Source organism: Ursus arctos, unplaced genomic scaffold (assembly GCF_023065955.2).
Source record: "Ursus arctos isolate Adak ecotype North America unplaced genomic scaffold, UrsArc2.0 scaffold_14, whole genome shotgun sequence".
Lineage (NCBI taxonomy): Eukaryota > Metazoa > Chordata > Mammalia > Carnivora > Ursidae > Ursus > Ursus arctos.
In genome coordinates this window covers 27,470,154-27,486,805 of record NW_026622808.1, presented here as the reverse complement: position 1 = coordinate 27,486,805, position 16,652 = coordinate 27,470,154, and the positions used below count along the sequence as shown (strand labels likewise).

The following is a 16,652-nucleotide window of genomic DNA, read 5'->3' as shown; positions in this document are numbered from 1 at the left end:
CAGAAAGAAAAGGAAATTAAAGAGGAAAAGGGGCAGGCCCCAGTAGGGATGGTGGGCATTCCTGCTGACACTAGCCTAGCTGGGCGTGTGGGTGCCCTGCCCCCGGAGGCCTAAAATTCTGGCGAGGGGGCCCCTGACCTCGCGCCCCCGCCGGCCACAGACCACAACATCCCTTGGCCCTGGAGATTCCCAGCACCAGGTGTTAGCCCAAGCTGAGAAAGGGGGGGGGGGAGTCGGACGCGGCGACTTTCTGGAAGAGGAAGCAAACACAATCCATCATGCAACTGTGCAAAGAAATGCCCCAGGGTGTGTGTGTGTGTGTGTGTGTATACTGCGCAGGGGCGTGCCCCCCGGGTGCAACTGGCCCCCCATTATTGCTTCTGCGGGGAATGCTGGGGTAGAGTTCCGAGGTGCGCCTCGAGGGCGGTGGAGCAAGGCATCGTCCAAGGCCGGAGGTGGAGGGGAGGGCCTTGGAGAGACATCTTGGCGAGGCTGCGGAAGGGCAGAGGGCAGCAGCGGCGAAGGCTCCCGTCGCGGCCCGGCAGGGGTTAAGGCTGGAGTCGGGCGAGGGCGGGGGCAGGGGGGGAAGGGGGGGGAGGGTCAGGCCGAGCGGCCCCGTGCTCCGCCTTCGCCCCTCCCGCCGGCCCGGGCGCCGGGCGCCGAGCGAGGCCACCCATGCCCTTATAAGGGTGGCCGTCGCCGGGGCAACGAGCGCCCGCCCCCAGCCCGCGGCGCGCGCCCCTGCCCCCGCCCCCGCCCCCCGCCCGCCCCGCGAATGGAACGTTGTGTGTCAAACCGGCCGCAGCGCGAGGCCGGCGCGCGGGGTCGGCGGCGGCGGCGAGAGCGAGGCTCGGGCCCAGGCGCAGGCCCAGGCCGGGCAGGCGCGGCCGCAGAGGGGGCGGCAGCTCGGGAAGCGCCGGCCCGCAGCCTTGCAGGCCCCGAGCGGCCGCCTGGGGGCCCGGGGGAGCCAGGGGGCGCGGCGACCGGCCCCAGCGCGCGCCTGCCGCCCCTCCCCCGCGCCGCGGGCGGCCGCGTAACTTGCGGCCAAACTTTCCCCCCGGCCTCCCGCGCTCGGATGGCGGCCCGCTAAGTTGGCCGCAGCCCCCGGCCAAGCGGCGGCCAGGCCAGAGGGCGCCCCCTGCGCAGCCTGGGCCGGGCCATGGCCCGCGCGCCCCCGCCGGGGCCCCAGGGCGGCGGGGCGCGAGTCCCCGGGGCCCCCGGCTCGCGCCTCTAGCGCCCCCCCCCCCCCGCCCCCAGGCCCGGCCCCGCGCACGCGTGGGAAAGTTGGCCTGGAACCGGCCCGACCAGTTCTGCCCGGGCGCGCGGACCGGCCGCAGGAAGTTGCTGCAAAACTTTTTTGGGGGGTGCAGCCGGTGCCCCCCGCGCGCCGGGCCCGGATGCGTGCCGGGTAGGGCCCCCCCGGGCCGAGAGGGGTGCCCGGAGGGAGGAGCACGGAGGGGGCGCCCCGGCCCCGCTGCCCTGGGGCTATGGCCATGGTGACCGGCGGCTGGGGCGGCCCCGGCAGCGGCGGCGGCGACACGAACGGCGTGGACAAGGCGGGCGGCTACCCGCGCGCGGCCGAGGAAGACTCGGCCTCACCCCCGGGCGCCGCCAGCGACGCTGAGCCGGGCGACGAAGAGCGGCCGGGGCTGCAGGTGGACTGCGTGGTGTGCGGGGACAAGTCGAGCGGCAAGCACTACGGCGTCTTCACCTGCGAGGGCTGCAAGAGCTTCTTCAAGCGGAGCATCCGCCGCAACCTCAGCTACACCTGCCGGTGAGCCCCCTATCAGCGCACGGCCGCTGTGCACCGGGCCCCGGGTTGGGCCGGGCCTCTGACCTGCTCGGTCACCTTGGGCCTGGCGCTGACCTTCCCCGGGCCTCCACTCCCCCCTCTGAGATAGGGGCACAGCCCCCTCTCCCCCCCTCCATAACATTCCTGGGATTGTGTATACAGTCGGCGCTGTATCGATGCAGGTCCCCCCGTCAGGTGGTCCCTTGCGGCTTCCGCCCCAGTTCCTTGCTCCTTCTCTCTCCCTCCCTTTTCTCCGAAGAGGGGTCATCCCCGCACGGGGAGGGGTCGGGGGGTGCTGTCAGGGGTGGGGTCCTAACCCCAGGGCATCCCTTCTCTTGGGGATCTCGGCGCGCAGGGGATCCTGCGGGAATCGAACGTGGAACTTGGACTGTGGAGCTCGCAGCGTCCAGGGGCCATTGTCTGCGGCCGCGCGGATCGATACGGCGCGCCCTTGGGGTCAAATATCACTTCCAAAGTCGCCCTGGCCACCGAGGCGGCGGCGGCGGCGGCGGGAGCGAGGCAGGGGTGGCACCGGGCGGCCTCCGGCCTCTTTCGCATGGGTAGCCCTGCTGTGGGGGGAGCTGGGCTTGCCCATCAGGGGGGAACTCCCCCCACCCTGTGCTCACCCTGGGCCTTGGGTCACTGGAAACCGCCGCTGGAGGGCTGGGAGGGCGGCTGGATTTGACCACACCTCGGCTGCTCCAACCCTCCCCCCACCAGGAGTGGGTGCAGACATGGGGCTCCTGGAAAATCCCTGAAACTTCGGTCATCTCTGACAGGGTGGGGGTGAATGTTTCCAAGAAGGAGCCCTGGGCCCTCCGAGGTTGGAGTCCCCGCTGACAGGGTGTGGCCTTGCTAGTTTCTCTGGCTGGTGCTGGGGTTGGGTGTCTAGCCCAGGGTCCCCTTTCCCACCACTCTTCCTTGAGTGTCCTTTCGCTCCACTGACAAGCTCCTATCCTGCACCCCAACAGGAACATGTGTAGGCTCTGCAGAGCCAGTATGGAGAGTCCCATTTTCCAGATAGGCAAAACTGAGGCCCAGAGTGGTCCTGGCGCTGCCCTGGGGCACCCAGGGAGAGACCCTGCCCCAGCTGGGGCTTAGCAAGGGGAACTGGGGTTGGGAAGAGGGGAGCAGCTGAGTCCTGGTCAGGGTGTCCTCAGGGAGAGGGCAGCTGATGGAGGGCTTGTTGGTGAGGCCATAGGGCGGGGCCCCAGGCACCAGAGGCTGGAGTTTGGCCCCAGGTCTGCGGTCAGGGCCTTGTCTGGGGTAGCTCTGTGTGTGTGTGTGTGTGTGTGTGTGTGTGTGTGTGTGAGCTGCCTTACTCCCTCCAGTGCTAACTGGGCCACCAGACTTTGGCCTCATTCTTGTTGCTGGAGTGACTGCCTGCTCTCTGGCCGAGTCTTTGGGGAGGGCAAGGGAGGAGCTTAGGTGGCTCTGGGGTCCCAGGGGCTCTCGGAAGGTGGGAGCAGGGAGCTATAAGACAGGGGAGGGGGGCGTTGTTCGGGGCTTGCAGGTTCTCCAGAAGCTCTGCACTGTGTGACCTGGTGAAGTTGCTGCCCCTCTCTGAGCCTCAGATTGGTTTAGCAAGGTCCCCTCAGGGCCTAGCCTGAGAGGTTCGATGCCTGCCCCTCAGAGAGACCCCAGCTCTGATCCCAGCTCTCTCTGTCTGGAAGAGGCACAGTGAGACACAGATTCTTCCTGCCTGTGGAGTCTAGGCTGGGCCAGAGGGAGGGATGGGTCTGGAGTCCCAGGAGAGAGCAAGGGGCTGTGCCTGAAGTTCAGGGAGGGCTGCCTGGAGGAGGCCCGTGGGAGGTAGGCCTTAAAGCAGGAGGGGTTTGGCAGGTAGAGGAAGTGAAGGGCACTCCTGAAGAGAGCGTGGCCCAGGCAAACACTTAGTGGCAGGTTAGGGGAGCAGTGTTGTAAGATGAGACCACCCAGGCATGGGAGAACTTAGAGCCTATTGGATCAGAAGTGCTGGACTGAGGATGACAGGGAGCCAAGGAGGGTATGTGAGCAAGGGAGGGGAGGGATCAAATTGGACCAGAGGCCAGAAGCCTCGGAAGGAGGCTGAGTTGGGCCACGGGTTTGGGCAAAGCATGTGCTCTTTAGGTGGGATAACAGGTGGAACTTACTGTTTCTCCATCTGGAGGGACAGGAGATCTGTCCCAACTCCACAGCTGGGGAAGTTGAGGCAGAAGGTTCAGGACCTCCCCCGGGGTCAGGGGCCCTGAGCTGGGTCCCTGCCTGCCTGCCTGCCCGCCCCAGGCCTGGCTGTTTCCACCCGGCTGCCCAGGACCCTCCCCCTGCCTGCCTGCTGGGCTTTGTTCTGGTTCTGCCTGAGCTCCCTCCACCCTAGCAGGGCCTCTTCCTGGGGGCTCAGGCCAGGCAGGGGACAGAGGCCTGGGCTTAAAGGCTGGTGCCATGGGACCTGGGCACTTGGAGAGCCCCCCAGGACCTCAGCTCTCCTGAACCTGCCATTGAGTACCCCCCAGCTTGGGCTTGGGTCCTGATGCCCTCCCCAAAGCCCCCCAGATTCCTCCAGACCCGGTGCATCCCATATAGAGCTGGCATCTGGCCTCCTATTTCCAGATGAGGAAACTGAGTCTCGGTGGAGAAGTGGCCACCCCAGAGCTGGGGCTGAGTGCGTCTGAGATGTGTTTGATTTTTAACTTCATCGAGCGTTCGTTTTACTCTGTGACTGTCTCTGGGCACCAAGAGGGTACCCCAGGGGTGTCTGCCCCAGATCTGGGACTTGGAGAGCCTGGAGCCCAGGGTAGAGAGACACCGAGGGAGCACAGGGATAGGGGCCAAGGCGAAGAAGTACTGGAGAAATTTGAAGGACAAGGGCCTGAACCTTCCTGCTTGGGACTGACCCTGGATGGGGAGCTCACTCTCTTGCCGGGCAGGGCCCCCTGTCCCATCCCTGGAAGAGGCCATGATCCCTGAGGGCCACCCAGAGGAAGCTTCTTAGGTTCAGTTAGGAGTTGGAAGGTCTTCCCCAGAGGAGGGGACCTGGGTATGGGGTCTTAAAGGGAGCAACAGGGTTCATTCATTCATTCATTCATTGGTGGTAGTCTTGTGCAGGGTGATAATACTGGGGTCCTACTGTGCCCATAGAGGACTGGCCCTAGCCTGGCCCCTAGTGTCTTTGTTAATCCCCAAAGCCCAGTGACCTGACCATGGACCTTTGCTGTTCTCACATTGCCCTTGGGATGAAGACCCCACCCGTTTGCCCCTCAGTAGCCAAATAAAATGAAACTGTTGAGGCTTTCGTATTTTCACGTTTCCAACCTTAAAAGCTCTCCTCGCGCTCTCTGCCTGGAATTGCCTCTCTGCTCTGGGGGAACTTCTATTCATCCTTCAAAACCCAGTTCCAACATACCCTCCCAGGCGTGCTAATCTACTTCGCTGTAGACTCCCTTCGTCACCACCCACTCCAGTTGCCCTTTGCCTCCTTGCAGACTTAGCCCCTGTGCCCCTCGGGGATACCTGCCCAGCCCGGGGTGGGGGGCACTGACGTTTCTCAGGTGCAGCCTTCAGAGGTGGTGTATAGGGTGGCACCGGGAGCAGGACGTGGGTGTCATGGTGACCCCCTGCCTGCCTCTAGGTCCAACCGTGACTGCCAGATCGACCAGCATCACCGGAACCAGTGCCAGTACTGCCGCCTGAAGAAGTGCTTCCGGGTGGGCATGAGGAAGGAGGGTGAGTACCCGCCGGGGGTTGGGGGGGTGGCCCGAGGGTGAAAACGCAGCCCTGGCCTTTGCCTTCACCGCCCAGCTCGGGGGTCTGGGAGCCGTGGACAGTGGGGTCTGGCGCCTGCTAACCTTGTTACCACCGATCCCACGATCTCGTGGGCCTCAGTCTGGCCATGGGCTGGAGGAATCCAATTAGCACAGTCACCTGGTGGCTGCGGCAGAGCCGGGGACGCAGGCGACACCCTGATTCAGGCCCCCGGTGGGGCTGTTGTGCTCCCCAGCCCCTCTTCTCCGGGCCCCTTGGCTTCAGAGTCAGGTTCCTTGGCCCTGACACCTCGGTGACCCCCGTGCCCCTAGTCTGGCCAACGCTGTCTGAACAAGGATGTATTTTTGTTTTGTTTTGTTTTGATTGCTTTCTTCCATCCTCCACCCCATGCTTTATGTTTGTCCAAGGCAGGAACTTGCCCGATTAAGTCAAAGGGCAGCTTACCCTTCCGCCTGCCCCTGGGCACCGGGAGCCAGAGGGAGGCCCAGCCCCTTGTCTCTGCCCTGGGGACTTGTGTGCACTCATGCCGGGTGGCTGGGCCCAGAACTGGGCCAAGCACTCTTAGAATTGCGTTGGAACCCAGAGGCTTCCACATGGAGCATGGTGGGCTTGGGAACAGGATCTGGCTCACTGGATGAGAACCCCAGGCTGGGCTTCCTGTCTCCGACAGGACTGTCATGGGGCAGGTTGGCAGCTCTTCCCTGCCTCTCGAGTCTCCCCTGCTCTAAAGGTGGTGTTTTCTCTGCTGGCCTCTGTGAAAGAAGCTGGCAGTCGCTGCTCAGTCTTTCCCTTAAGACTGTCTGATTACTCTCTTTGGTCCTTTTAAGTTTGGGGATGACTTACTTGCCCAACCTGGATTTTGCCTCTACTTGTCCATTTGACCTGAAGTTCTGATGTACGTCAAATCAGGGCTTCAGATCAGGGCTTTAGATCTCCAGAGTCTTCAGAGTGGGAAGAAAATCGTAATCACAGCTCATGCCCCAAGCACAGTCCTACCTCAGGGCCTTTGCACAGGCTGTTCCCACTGCTTGGAGCACTCTTACCCCAGATACCAGCATGGCTTCCCTACCTCTTTTTTTTTTTTTTTTTTTTTTAAGAGGTGAGGGGAAGGGCAGCAGGAGAGGGAGAGAGAATCTTAAGCAGGTTCCACGCCCAGCGCAGAGCCTGATGGAGGGCTCCATCTCACAACCCTGAGATCATGACCTGAGCCGAAATCAAGAGTTGGATGCTTAACCAACTGAGCCACCCAGGTGCCCCTTACCTCCTCTAAGATTTGCACAAAGAACACCTCCTCAGAGAGGTCCTCCTGATTATTCTCCACCATTCCCCTTTATTTTGCACTATCTACCGTGCTCTGTAATTTACTTGCTCCCCCACCAGAATGTCCACTCCCTGGGGCAGGGACTTGTGCTTGTCTTGTTTTCTGACCTAGCCTCAGTGCCTGTCCAGGGCATAGAACATTGAAGGTGCTTAGTACATGTTTCTTGGCTTGAATTACTACCCGTTTAGCCCTTGCTATATGCCTAGTGCTGTTCTATGCAAGTTAGATTCTCATAAATTTAGTGATTGGTATCGTCACTGTCATTACCCTGTGCATCTTACAGATGGGGAAACTGAGCACAGAGAGCAGGGAGGTGAAGCGTTTGCCAGGGTCGGAGAGCGGTAGAGTTGGGTTGGGACTTGAACCCACACAGTTTGGGCTGAATAAAGAGGAAGAGCTGGGGAAGGGGTACTCAGGAAGCAGGAACAGTGAGTGCAAAGGCTCTGAGATAGGAACAGGGCTGGGTGATGGATGAATGGTGGGGATGAGGTTTAGAACTGAGTGAGCAAAGGGCCTGAAGGAAGAGGTCCCTCCCCTCTGGGGGCCAGGGGGTTGAGCTGGGATCCACTTTCTGGCCTTATCCAGCTACACCCATTTGACAGTTGATCCTGAGACATAGAAATTCTGTGGAGCCTCGAACCCAAGCTCCCACTTCCCTGCTCAGCTCTACTAGCCCCTGGCTCCCACACACATTCTGTTCGCCATTCATTCCCTGGCCGGTTGACCAGGAGTTCACGGAGATGAGACAGGGAGATGAGGCAGGGCATGCCGACTCATTAAAGATCATTAGGTAGTTTCTGTCTGGCTCTCAGCCCAGTCTGCCCCTCCGCCCCCCCCCCCCCCCCCACCGTGGCACAGGTCAGGTGAGCATGTGGCTACCGCTCCTTCTCTTTGTGCCTCAGTTTCCTGCTTCCCATTCACCTGAATCCTGGGGACACTGGCTGAAGCCAGCCGTGGGTGCTCCCCTCTCCCCTTAACAGCAAGGCTACTGATGGCAGTTAATGTTTATTGAGCACCTACTATTGGCTGGGACTCCACTCCTAGCACCGGTCACTGCAGACAGAGGAGACCTGCCCTTGGGAGCCATGACCTGGGGGTGGGGTGAGGCTGGGAGCTGGAGGAAAGATCCCTTCTCTGTAGGAGAGATCATTTGCTTTAAGGATACGCTGGCCAGGGGTCCCAAGTAGTATGAAGGTGGCCCCTCCCTGGCTGCGTTGTCAGTTCTGGGACCCCCATGATTGACAGATGGGGGCATGATTGACAGGTCAAGCCTCCACGGAGGCTGAGTGGAGCTCACAGGCAGCTGAGTGGAGCTCACATCGTCCAGAGGGAGGGGGCCAGGCGTCCCACCACCCATGCTCCTCTGCAAGCAGTGGGGGTGGCAGTGGTGGCTGGACATGGCCTTAGGCTGAGGGCACAGGGCAGAGAAGGGTGGGGCCGGCAGGCCCCCCTGGCCCCTGGCCTCCCATTCAAGCTGTGCACCTATGGGCTGGGGTGGGAGGTCCAGGGAAAGGCTGGGTGTGGGGAGCCTTTGAGGGGAGGGGCTGAGTGACCCTCTGATGACTTTATCTTTCCCCCTTTCTTCCTCTCCACCTGCCCCCCATGACCCTGGTTACCCACTTTTCCCCTCGTTCCTTCCCTCCCTGTCCTTTCTCTTCCTGCCACCTCCCTCTCCCCTGTCTGGTCTCCCTATGTCCCGCAATCCCTTTCCCGTACCCATATTCGTCACGCCGCCTTCCCCATCCCCCGGCCCCCTCCCCGCTCCCCGCCCGATTCCCGGCGGCGGCGGGGTGGGGGGCCCTCTCTCCCCTCCCTCCGCTCCTGCCCCCTTCCTTTCCCTCCTTCCCATCCCCATTCAATCCCCGCAGCGGTGCAGCGCGGCCGCATCCCGCACTCGCTGCCAGGCGCCGTGGCCGCCTCCTCGGGTAGTCCCCCGGGCTCGGCGCTGGCGGCCGCGGGCGGAGACCTCTTCCCGGGGCAGCCGGTGTCGGAGCTGATCGCGCAGCTGCTACGCGCCGAGCCCTACCCCGCGGCGGCCGGGCGCTTCGGCGCGGGCGCGGCGGGCGCGTTCGGCGCGGGGGGCGGCGCGGCGGGCGCCGTGCTGGGCATCGACAACGTGTGCGAGCTGGCGGCGCGGCTGCTCTTCAGCACCGTGGAGTGGGCGCGCCACGCGCCCTTCTTCCCCGAGCTGCCCGTGGCCGACCAGGTGGCGCTACTGCGCCTCAGCTGGAGCGAGCTCTTCGTGCTGAATGCGGCGCAGGCGGCGCTGCCCCTGCACACGGCGCCGCTGCTGGCCGCCGCCGGCCTGCATGCCGCGCCCATGGCCGCCGAGCGCGCCGTGGCCTTCATGGACCAGGTGCGCGCCTTCCAGGAGCAGGTGGACAAGCTGGGCCGCCTGCAGGTCGACTCGGCCGAGTACGGCTGCCTCAAGGCCATCGCGCTCTTCACGCCTGGTGAGATGCTGAGATGCGCTCGGGTTTGGGGGTGGGGGGGGGGGTGCGCGGTGGGGGGCGACCTGGACCCTGACCCCGGCCCCCACAGTCTTCCACTCCCTGACCCTCAGCCGGGCGGACCTGGGGCCCTGCACGTGCCTGAGCACTGATGGGGGGACAGTGGAGGAGATACAGGCGTGTGACACCCTGATGCCCCCACCTCCTGATCCCAGGTGTCCCTAAGAACCCTGACCCCGGCTCTCCAGACCTGGAGCTGGGCCTGGACCTGTGACTCGGCCCCTAACAGCCTCTCTGCCTGATTCCCAGGCTCCCTGAGACCCCCCTCCCCACCCCCTCATCAAGTTGCTCTTCGTCCCCATGAGCAGATTGAGGGTGGGGGGATGAGGGAGGGAGGTCCCGGACGCCTGGTCCTCAGTCCCTGATCTTTGTCCTCCCCAGCACCTCTGACCCTCATCTGCCGAATCAGGTGGTTCTTCCTGCGTACGGTGCAGATACGGAGGGCTGCCAAGCCCGGATACCCTGACACCTGGCTCTGGCCTGCCCTGCGCTTTCCACTCCCTGATTCCTGGGCCCTCAGACGTCTGACCCGGGGCGCCCAAACTGTCCCCCAAGGCGGCCTCCTGGCAGCCAGGGCCGCGTGGGATTAGGCGTGGGATCGGGCAGGGGCGTGTCTTGGAGTCCTTCCCGTTGTGGGCGGGGCTAGGGCGGGGCTGTCCCAGTACCTTCCTTGTCATTAGTTAACCATCTAGCCACCGAAAGCCCTACCTTACTCCAGAGACTGGTGGCCCAACTGGTTCTACACGCTGAAAGGTTCTGGATCCCACTAGGTGTTTTCGTGGGGTCAGGCATGCACGAACCAGACCCAGGCCACTCTGAGAGGTGGCTTTCATTTGATAAATATGGCTTTGCCCTTTCTTCCCCCAGAAGATTCTTTCTCTACCTTACCCTTCATGGGTCCCCAATTTAGATGCTGTCACATTCACTGACACCCTAGGCCACGCTGTCTGAATACTCCCTCTGGGCCTGGCCTTCCCAAGTCCCCTCCCTAGCTCCTCTTCCCCTTGAGCTTGATTAGAACTTGTCACCCTGCCAAAGGCCTCAGTCGGGGCTCCTCTGTCCTTGAGACGCCACTGTCCACACTCCTGTGTCACGGGCCTCAGTTGAGGCCACCTGAGCCTCTCTTATGGTCTGGCACTGCCTGAGATGCCCCATTTGTGCCTCAGGCCTCCATTTCCCACCTGAATGCCCCCCCCATTACCCCCAACCCCAAGTGGTGCCCTCCAGTCACCCCTGGGGCCTCGTGGCCTCCTGCCACTTCCCACTTGATTGACCTTGCCCTTATCTCCCCAGATGCCTGTGGCCTCTCAGACCCAGCACACGTGGAAAGCCTGCAGGAGAAGGCGCAGGTGGCCCTCACAGAGTACGTGCGGGCTCAGTACCCGTCCCAGCCCCAGCGCTTTGGGCGGCTGCTGCTGCGGCTTCCCGCCCTGCGCGCCGTCCCAGCCTCCCTCATCTCCCAGCTGTTCTTCATGCGCCTGGTGGGCAAGACACCCATCGAGACGCTGATCCGAGACATGCTGCTGTCAGGAAGTACCTTCAACTGGCCCTACGGCTCAGGCCAGTGACTTCGCAGGGTTGGCTGCGCTGTGGCTGGGTCTGCAGACCTTAAGGGACACGGATGCTTCGGCCCCACGCGGGGCCCCCAAGTGGAGGACCTTGGCTTCTCTCCTCAGACTCCTATTTTTTAAAGACTGTGAAATGTTTGTCTCCTCTGTTTTTTAAATGATCACGAAACCAAAAAGAGAGTGCTTGTCCAAGCTCCGGCCTCGGCCTCCCCAGAACTCCTGGCCAGAATAGAGGGGGGAGGGACCGAGGGTCCGTTCCTGGGACAGCCGGAAGCTCAGCACCCCAAGCATGAACTTTTAAGCCGGTGGGGTTGGCTTCCCTTGTGTGATGGACAGAGGCCTGGTGTTTGGACTCAAGAGGCAGGGGTCGTATGTGCCAGGCAGATCCTCTGGACACGTAATCCACGTTGGACACTACATGATGAATGAATCAAGGCCAATAATAAAGATGTTTCCTACCTGTGTGGCCTCCATCATCTTTGTGAGAGGAGGGCAGAATGGGGGGCACCCCACCACGGCTACCCACTCCCAGCCATCTGGAAAACCCACAACCTAACAACAGCCCTACTTGCTGTTTTTGTGGGACAGTTTTGTGGGGAAGCAGCTGGGGGCAGGGAGGCGATCCTACGGTCAGCTAGTGAGTCCGTAGGAACTGAGTCCTACTGATGGCTCGGTTTCAAGCTCTGGCCTGTGCGGGTGGGCCTCATAGATTCACACAGGCCCTGGACCAAATACCTTATTGTTTCCTTTGATCAGCCCTTAATCACGGTGTCTGGGCCCCTGTGTCCTCAGGAGAAACATTCGCGGTAGTTCCACCACGTGATCGCAACCCAGACGGAGCCCTCCATTCCCCTGGCCACAGCAATCGGTTCAGGGAGGGTGTGTGGCCCAGAGCTGGCCACTGAGACTCGATGGCAGGGAGTGGAAACAGGATGTAATTGAAAGCAGAGCCAAAAGAGGAAGACCAACTTCCCAGGATGCCTTTGGAGCCCCTGGATCAAGCCACATCTGAAACCATTAGGAGCTTCAGTTCCATGATCCCAGATTTACCCTTTTGTGCCTGAGCCTGAGCCTGAGTTTGGTTTCTTCCCACATGTAACTAAAAAAACCTCTCGTTTCGGAGATTGGCATCTGGAAGGCGGGCTATCGAAGGACAAACCGCACTGGGGACTTAATTAAGTTGATGTGGGGTGATGCACGGGACCTTGCCATCCTGGCCTCAGAGGCTTGTGGCCCAGCTCTGGCGGGAAAGGTGCCCGTAGGACTGATTGTCAGGACTGTGGCTCTAGAGGGCGGGTAGAAAGAGCCTGGATGCTGGGGGCAGGCCAGCAAGACAAGCCGTCCACCAAAGATGCCCCTGTGATAACCGGGAAGAACTCAGGTCTCGCTCTGCAGGCTGGGCCTGTGCTCAGCCCTTAAACCTCCTCCAAAACGCTCCCCATGAGTACCCAGCCTCCTTCACGTCCCATCTTGGAAGAGACCTGAGTGGGAAGACGGGGTGTTTGAATCCATTTCCTGGGGAATGAACGGGGGTCTCGTGGGTATACTCTGTCCCCAAAGGGACTGAAGTAGGAATGGGCTGGAGAGGATACTGGGCTGGAGAGCGATGACCTATTAGATTCACAGGACATCTGAGAACTGAGTGAGACCATTCTGTCTGTCCTGCTGTCCAGACCCCAGGCCAGACGTAACTGTCTGTTGAAGCCTGACTACACAACTCCTAGACAACCCGACCCAGATGGCTCTTCTGGCAAAAAGCCTTTTAAGGTTCTGTGGTTGAGACTGCCATCCGGCCCTCTGTTGCTGTTCCATCACACTAGGCCCGGGTCCATCTTCCCTGAGGACAGAGGCCCCAGGAGGACCGATCCTGGGACTGAGGACTCTATGATTTGGTGGCTGACACTGCCTTCCCTCCCATCCCCTAGAGCTCCCCTGGGAGGCTAAAAGTAAAGGGGGGGGGGCGCCTCAGTGGCTCAGTTGGTTAAGCTTAAGGCTCTGCCTTCAGCTCAGGTCATGATCTCAGCGTCCTGAGATCGAGCCCCGAGTCAGGCTCTGCGCTCAGCAAGGAGTCTGTTCTCTCTCTCTCTGCCCCTCCCTCCCACTCATGTTTTCTCTCTCACACTCTCTCTCTGATAAAATCTTTAAAAAATAATAAAAATAAAAGTCAGAGCAGCTGCTGGTCCACTGTCACACGGCCCCCCACAGGCAGCCTGGCCCTACCACTGCCCCACCCACCCTACCTAGGGCCTGGCATGGGGCGGGCGCCACGGGATTCTCCCCCAGGGCCAGGCACAAGAGCTGTGCTCCCATGGTGCCTGGTGTCAATCACCGTTCAGCCTGCAGGGCCTGGGGAGAAGAGGGGCTTTTTAAGGGCTCACGTCTCTGGGTTGGCATCAGGGATTCCAGCAGGGCTCCTGGGCTGAGTATGCCCCCTTCAGGAGGTCCCCAGCATTCTGCCCCATGAATTTTGTAGGATGCCTACTAACCAAGACTAGGGAGGGTCCTCTGCCAGTCCTGCCTCTGTTACTGGAAACTTTTTAAAAAAAGATTTATTTAATTATTTCAGAGAAAGAGATGGGGGTGGGGGGAGAGCAGGGGGAGAGGCAGATGGAGAGGAAGAGGGAGAAGCTGACTCCACTGAGCCTGGTGCCCGAGGCAAGACTTGATCACATGACCCCTGAGACCATGACCTGAGCCGAAATTGGACGGACGCTCAACCAACTGAGCCACCCAGGCGCCCCAGTTACTGGAAATTTTTGGCTCCTGGAGCTCCCCCAGCCCAAGCCTGGCTGAGCAAGTAATGCTGGATGTTGGCCCCTCAGCTTCCCACCAGAAGGCCACGTGAGGCTCTGGGTGGAGAGTCAGACAAGAGTTCACACCCAGCTTGGGTAAGTCCCTTTCCTGGAATTTCGATTTTTAACTCTGGAAAATGGAAGAACAATTTTTTGGTGACAGTTGAGTGAACTCAGGAGTGTGAAGCAGCTGCACACAGTAGGCATTTCATAAGTGTTTATTACACTGAGATGGAGGCAAGACCTGCTTCCAGGGGATGGGCTGAGATCTGGGCTCAGAGCCGCTGGTCCCTGAGGAGGTTCTGGGGCGGCTTCCTGGAGGAGGCGCCATCAGAGCTGGGTCTCAAAGGCCGAGGCATCTGCCAAGGCTACCCTGATAGGGGGTAAAAGCAGGAGCTAAAGCCGGGAGGTAGGAAGAGGAGTGAGGGCAGGGTGGGACCGCCACCTCGGGGTGTCCCTCTGCCCGTCTGCCAGGGCACTCAGAAGTACACAGAGCCCTCGCAGTCTCCTTGCTCATTGAACTTCTGGATCTGCATCTTGAGGTGCCTCAGTTTGCCCTTCAGGTAGTGGCAGCGAGCCTGCTTGTCCAGGAAGCTGGGGTCCTAGGCAGGGCAAGACCCAGGGAAGTCCTTGTGGTACTTTGGCCTTTGGCCCTCCGCGGCTCCACCCTTTGCCTCTTTCTCTCTGGGCCTCAGTTTTCTTTCCTTGAAACTGGGCACACTGAGCCTCATGGGAGGGTCGGGGTGCAAAGGCCAGCCTGTGGGGCTCAGGGAACATGACTCACCATCTGCTTCTTCTCAAATTCCCTCCAGACACGGGCGGCAAACTGGGCTTCCTTCTGCAAGTGGAGAAGGGGGTGGGGGGCTCAGAGAATGCTGAACCCAAGGAGGGATGGGGAAACTGAGGCTCAGATAGACAAAGTGACCCGTCTAGTGAGGACTTCAAGGGCTGACCTTGGTCCTATGCTGTGGTGCCCACCCAGCCTAGAGGCGGATGGGGCCCAGAGACTTGGACCCAGAGGCCAGAATCCACTCCAGGGAAGGTCTGTGGGGCAAGGGTTTCTGCTGGGGCTGACCTGGCTTCGGGGCCTGGGCAGTGAGTTCAGCAAGGCCTCCAGCTGCTGGAGCTTTGCCAGTGCAGAGCCCACCTCCTGCTGGAGCTCCAAGAACTCTGTGTACTGGTCCTGGAACACCGCAGCATAGCGGCTCCGTTCCCTCTCACTGCTCACTTGTGGGTACTTACTGCGGGGTTAAAGTGGGGCAGAGTGTGAGTGGAAAGAACCCATCCCTTTCCCCCAATCAGTTTAATTTGTTCTTCTTTGCCCATGTTGGACTCCCTGCCCCAAACGCCCCTTTTCTCTTTCTACTATTTAGTAAACTCTTACTCATTTGTCAAAGCCCCAGCCTCAGTGCCCCTTCCCTGTTCTCAGGCATCAGGAACAACGCGGGGGACACTCACAGCTCATAGTCGGGCACTGGGTGAGGCCTTGGCATATGCCCCGTGGGGATGGCTTCAATAGGCTTCTTGGTGCTCAAAAGGGCCCGGGAGGGCAGCTCATCCTCAAATACAATCTTCTTGGGCCTTGGCCTGTGCGCTCCTGCTTGACGCTCGCACAGGGCGCGGGGGGCGCTGTTTTTCGGGCCTGGAGGCACCAATCGCTGCGGATGCCGCAGGAATCATGGTTTGGAGTTAACCAGGGGATGGGGAAGCCAGAATCCTTCAAACTGGGGGGGAATGAATCTTTTGCCTAGGCTCGGCCTGGGGACCCTCCTCCCGTTCAGACTCACCGGGGGCCCAGGGCCAGGCGGGCGGGTCTGTAGGTCCCCCCGGTAGCCGCGGGTCTGGGGGGACTCCCGGGTGGGCATCGGCTTCAGGGAGGCACGGCTCGGGCGTCCCCGGGGCGGCGGGCGGGTCCTGCGGGGGGCGCCATGGCCCCCGCGCGGGGGGGGTGGTCGGCGAGCGGCCTGCGGGCACCAGAGAAGGGCGCGCCTGGAGGCGGAGAAGGCTGCAGGACGCACCGGGAGGCGGACCCCCGAGGGGCCAGCTCTCCACCGACGGGCGGGAGCGCGAGCTCCGTCGCTATTTGCATAGATGCACTCGATTGGCTCACCGAGCAGCCCGCCCCTGGCTGCGTAACCCGGAAAGGCGCGACGCCCCTGACGCCACCGCGTATCCTGGGTAGGCCCGCCTCTAGTTAACCCCCGCGCTGCTGCAGCCTCGCCCGCTAGGGCGCGTGAAGCCCACGGACACCGCCCCCGAGAAGTCCCCCGGGACCTCCGCCCCAGCCGCGGGCCGCAGGGACCGCTCCCGTCCGGGGTTACCTGTCCCAGCGTCCGGGTCTCCGAGCCTGGGTCCGCTGCGGGAGAAGTGCCCGAGTCTAGGTTGTGCATTAACTTCAAAGGCTGAACCCAACTGGTGGGGTCGTTCCACAGGGCGAGGCGGGGCCTAGGGAGATCGGGCGGGGTTGGCGGTGAGGGGGCGGGACCCAGCCTTAAGGGAAGTGGATCCACTTTTGTGTTTTTTGTTTTTTTAAAGATTTTATTTATTTGACACAGAGAGAGACAGAGACAGCGAGAGAGGGAACACACGCAGGGGGAGAGGGAGAGGGAGCGGGAGAAGCAGGCTTCCTGCTGAGCAGGCAGCCCAATGCGGGGCTCCATCCCACGACCCTGGGATCCCGACCTGAGCCCAAGGTAGAGGCTTGACTGAGCCACCCAGGCGCCCCTGGATCCAGTTTTGAAGCGCAGGTTCGAGTCCAACAAGACCAGACCTGTTTGTTGTGTGTTTGGAGCCGGTGATTCACCTTCTCTGACCCGCAGGTTTTTTTGGCCTGAAAAACAGTGCTTTTGGCAAACTTGTACTTATTTATTTACTCAACAATTAAATTTTAAAAAACATTTCTTGAATCACTAGATCATTATACCCTGG

The 16,652-nt window shown here is 61.3% G+C and overlaps 2 protein-coding genes across 3 annotated transcripts; one reads left to right on the top strand and one right to left on the bottom strand.

The window, feature by feature from the left end:
* The first annotated feature begins 1,221 nt into the window (after nt 1–1,221).
* NR2F6 (nuclear receptor subfamily 2 group F member 6) lies at nt 1,222–11,393 on the top strand. Of its 2 annotated transcripts, XM_026500465.4 has the most exons (5): nt 1,222–1,774; nt 5,400–5,494; nt 8,723–9,307; nt 9,746–9,773; nt 10,658–11,393. In XM_026500465.4, the coding sequence occupies exons 1-5, from the start codon at nt 1,488–1,490 to the stop codon at nt 10,974–10,976; spliced, it is 1,314 nt and encodes a 437-aa protein (XP_026356250.1). In that variant the 5' UTR covers nt 1,222–1,487; the 3' UTR covers nt 10,977–11,393. The 2 variants fall into 2 exon arrangements, with proteins under 2 accessions (XP_026356250.1, XP_026356251.1); XM_026500466.4 differs by lacking the exon at nt 9,746–9,773 and having other exon boundaries at nt 1,224–1,774.
* Nucleotides 11,394–13,926: 2,533 nt separating this feature from the next.
* On the bottom strand, nt 13,927–16,151 carry OCEL1 (occludin/ELL domain containing 1). The gene is made up of 6 exons (XM_026500463.3): nt 16,046–16,151; nt 15,512–15,688; nt 15,183–15,382; nt 14,800–14,965; nt 14,509–14,562; nt 13,927–14,326 (listed from the first exon to the last, which is right to left on the bottom strand). The coding sequence occupies exons 1-6, from the start codon at nt 16,112–16,114 to the stop codon at nt 14,204–14,206; spliced, it is 789 nt and encodes a 262-aa protein (XP_026356248.1). The 5' UTR covers nt 16,115–16,151; the 3' UTR covers nt 13,927–14,203.
* Nucleotides 16,152–16,652: the final 501 nt, after the last annotated feature.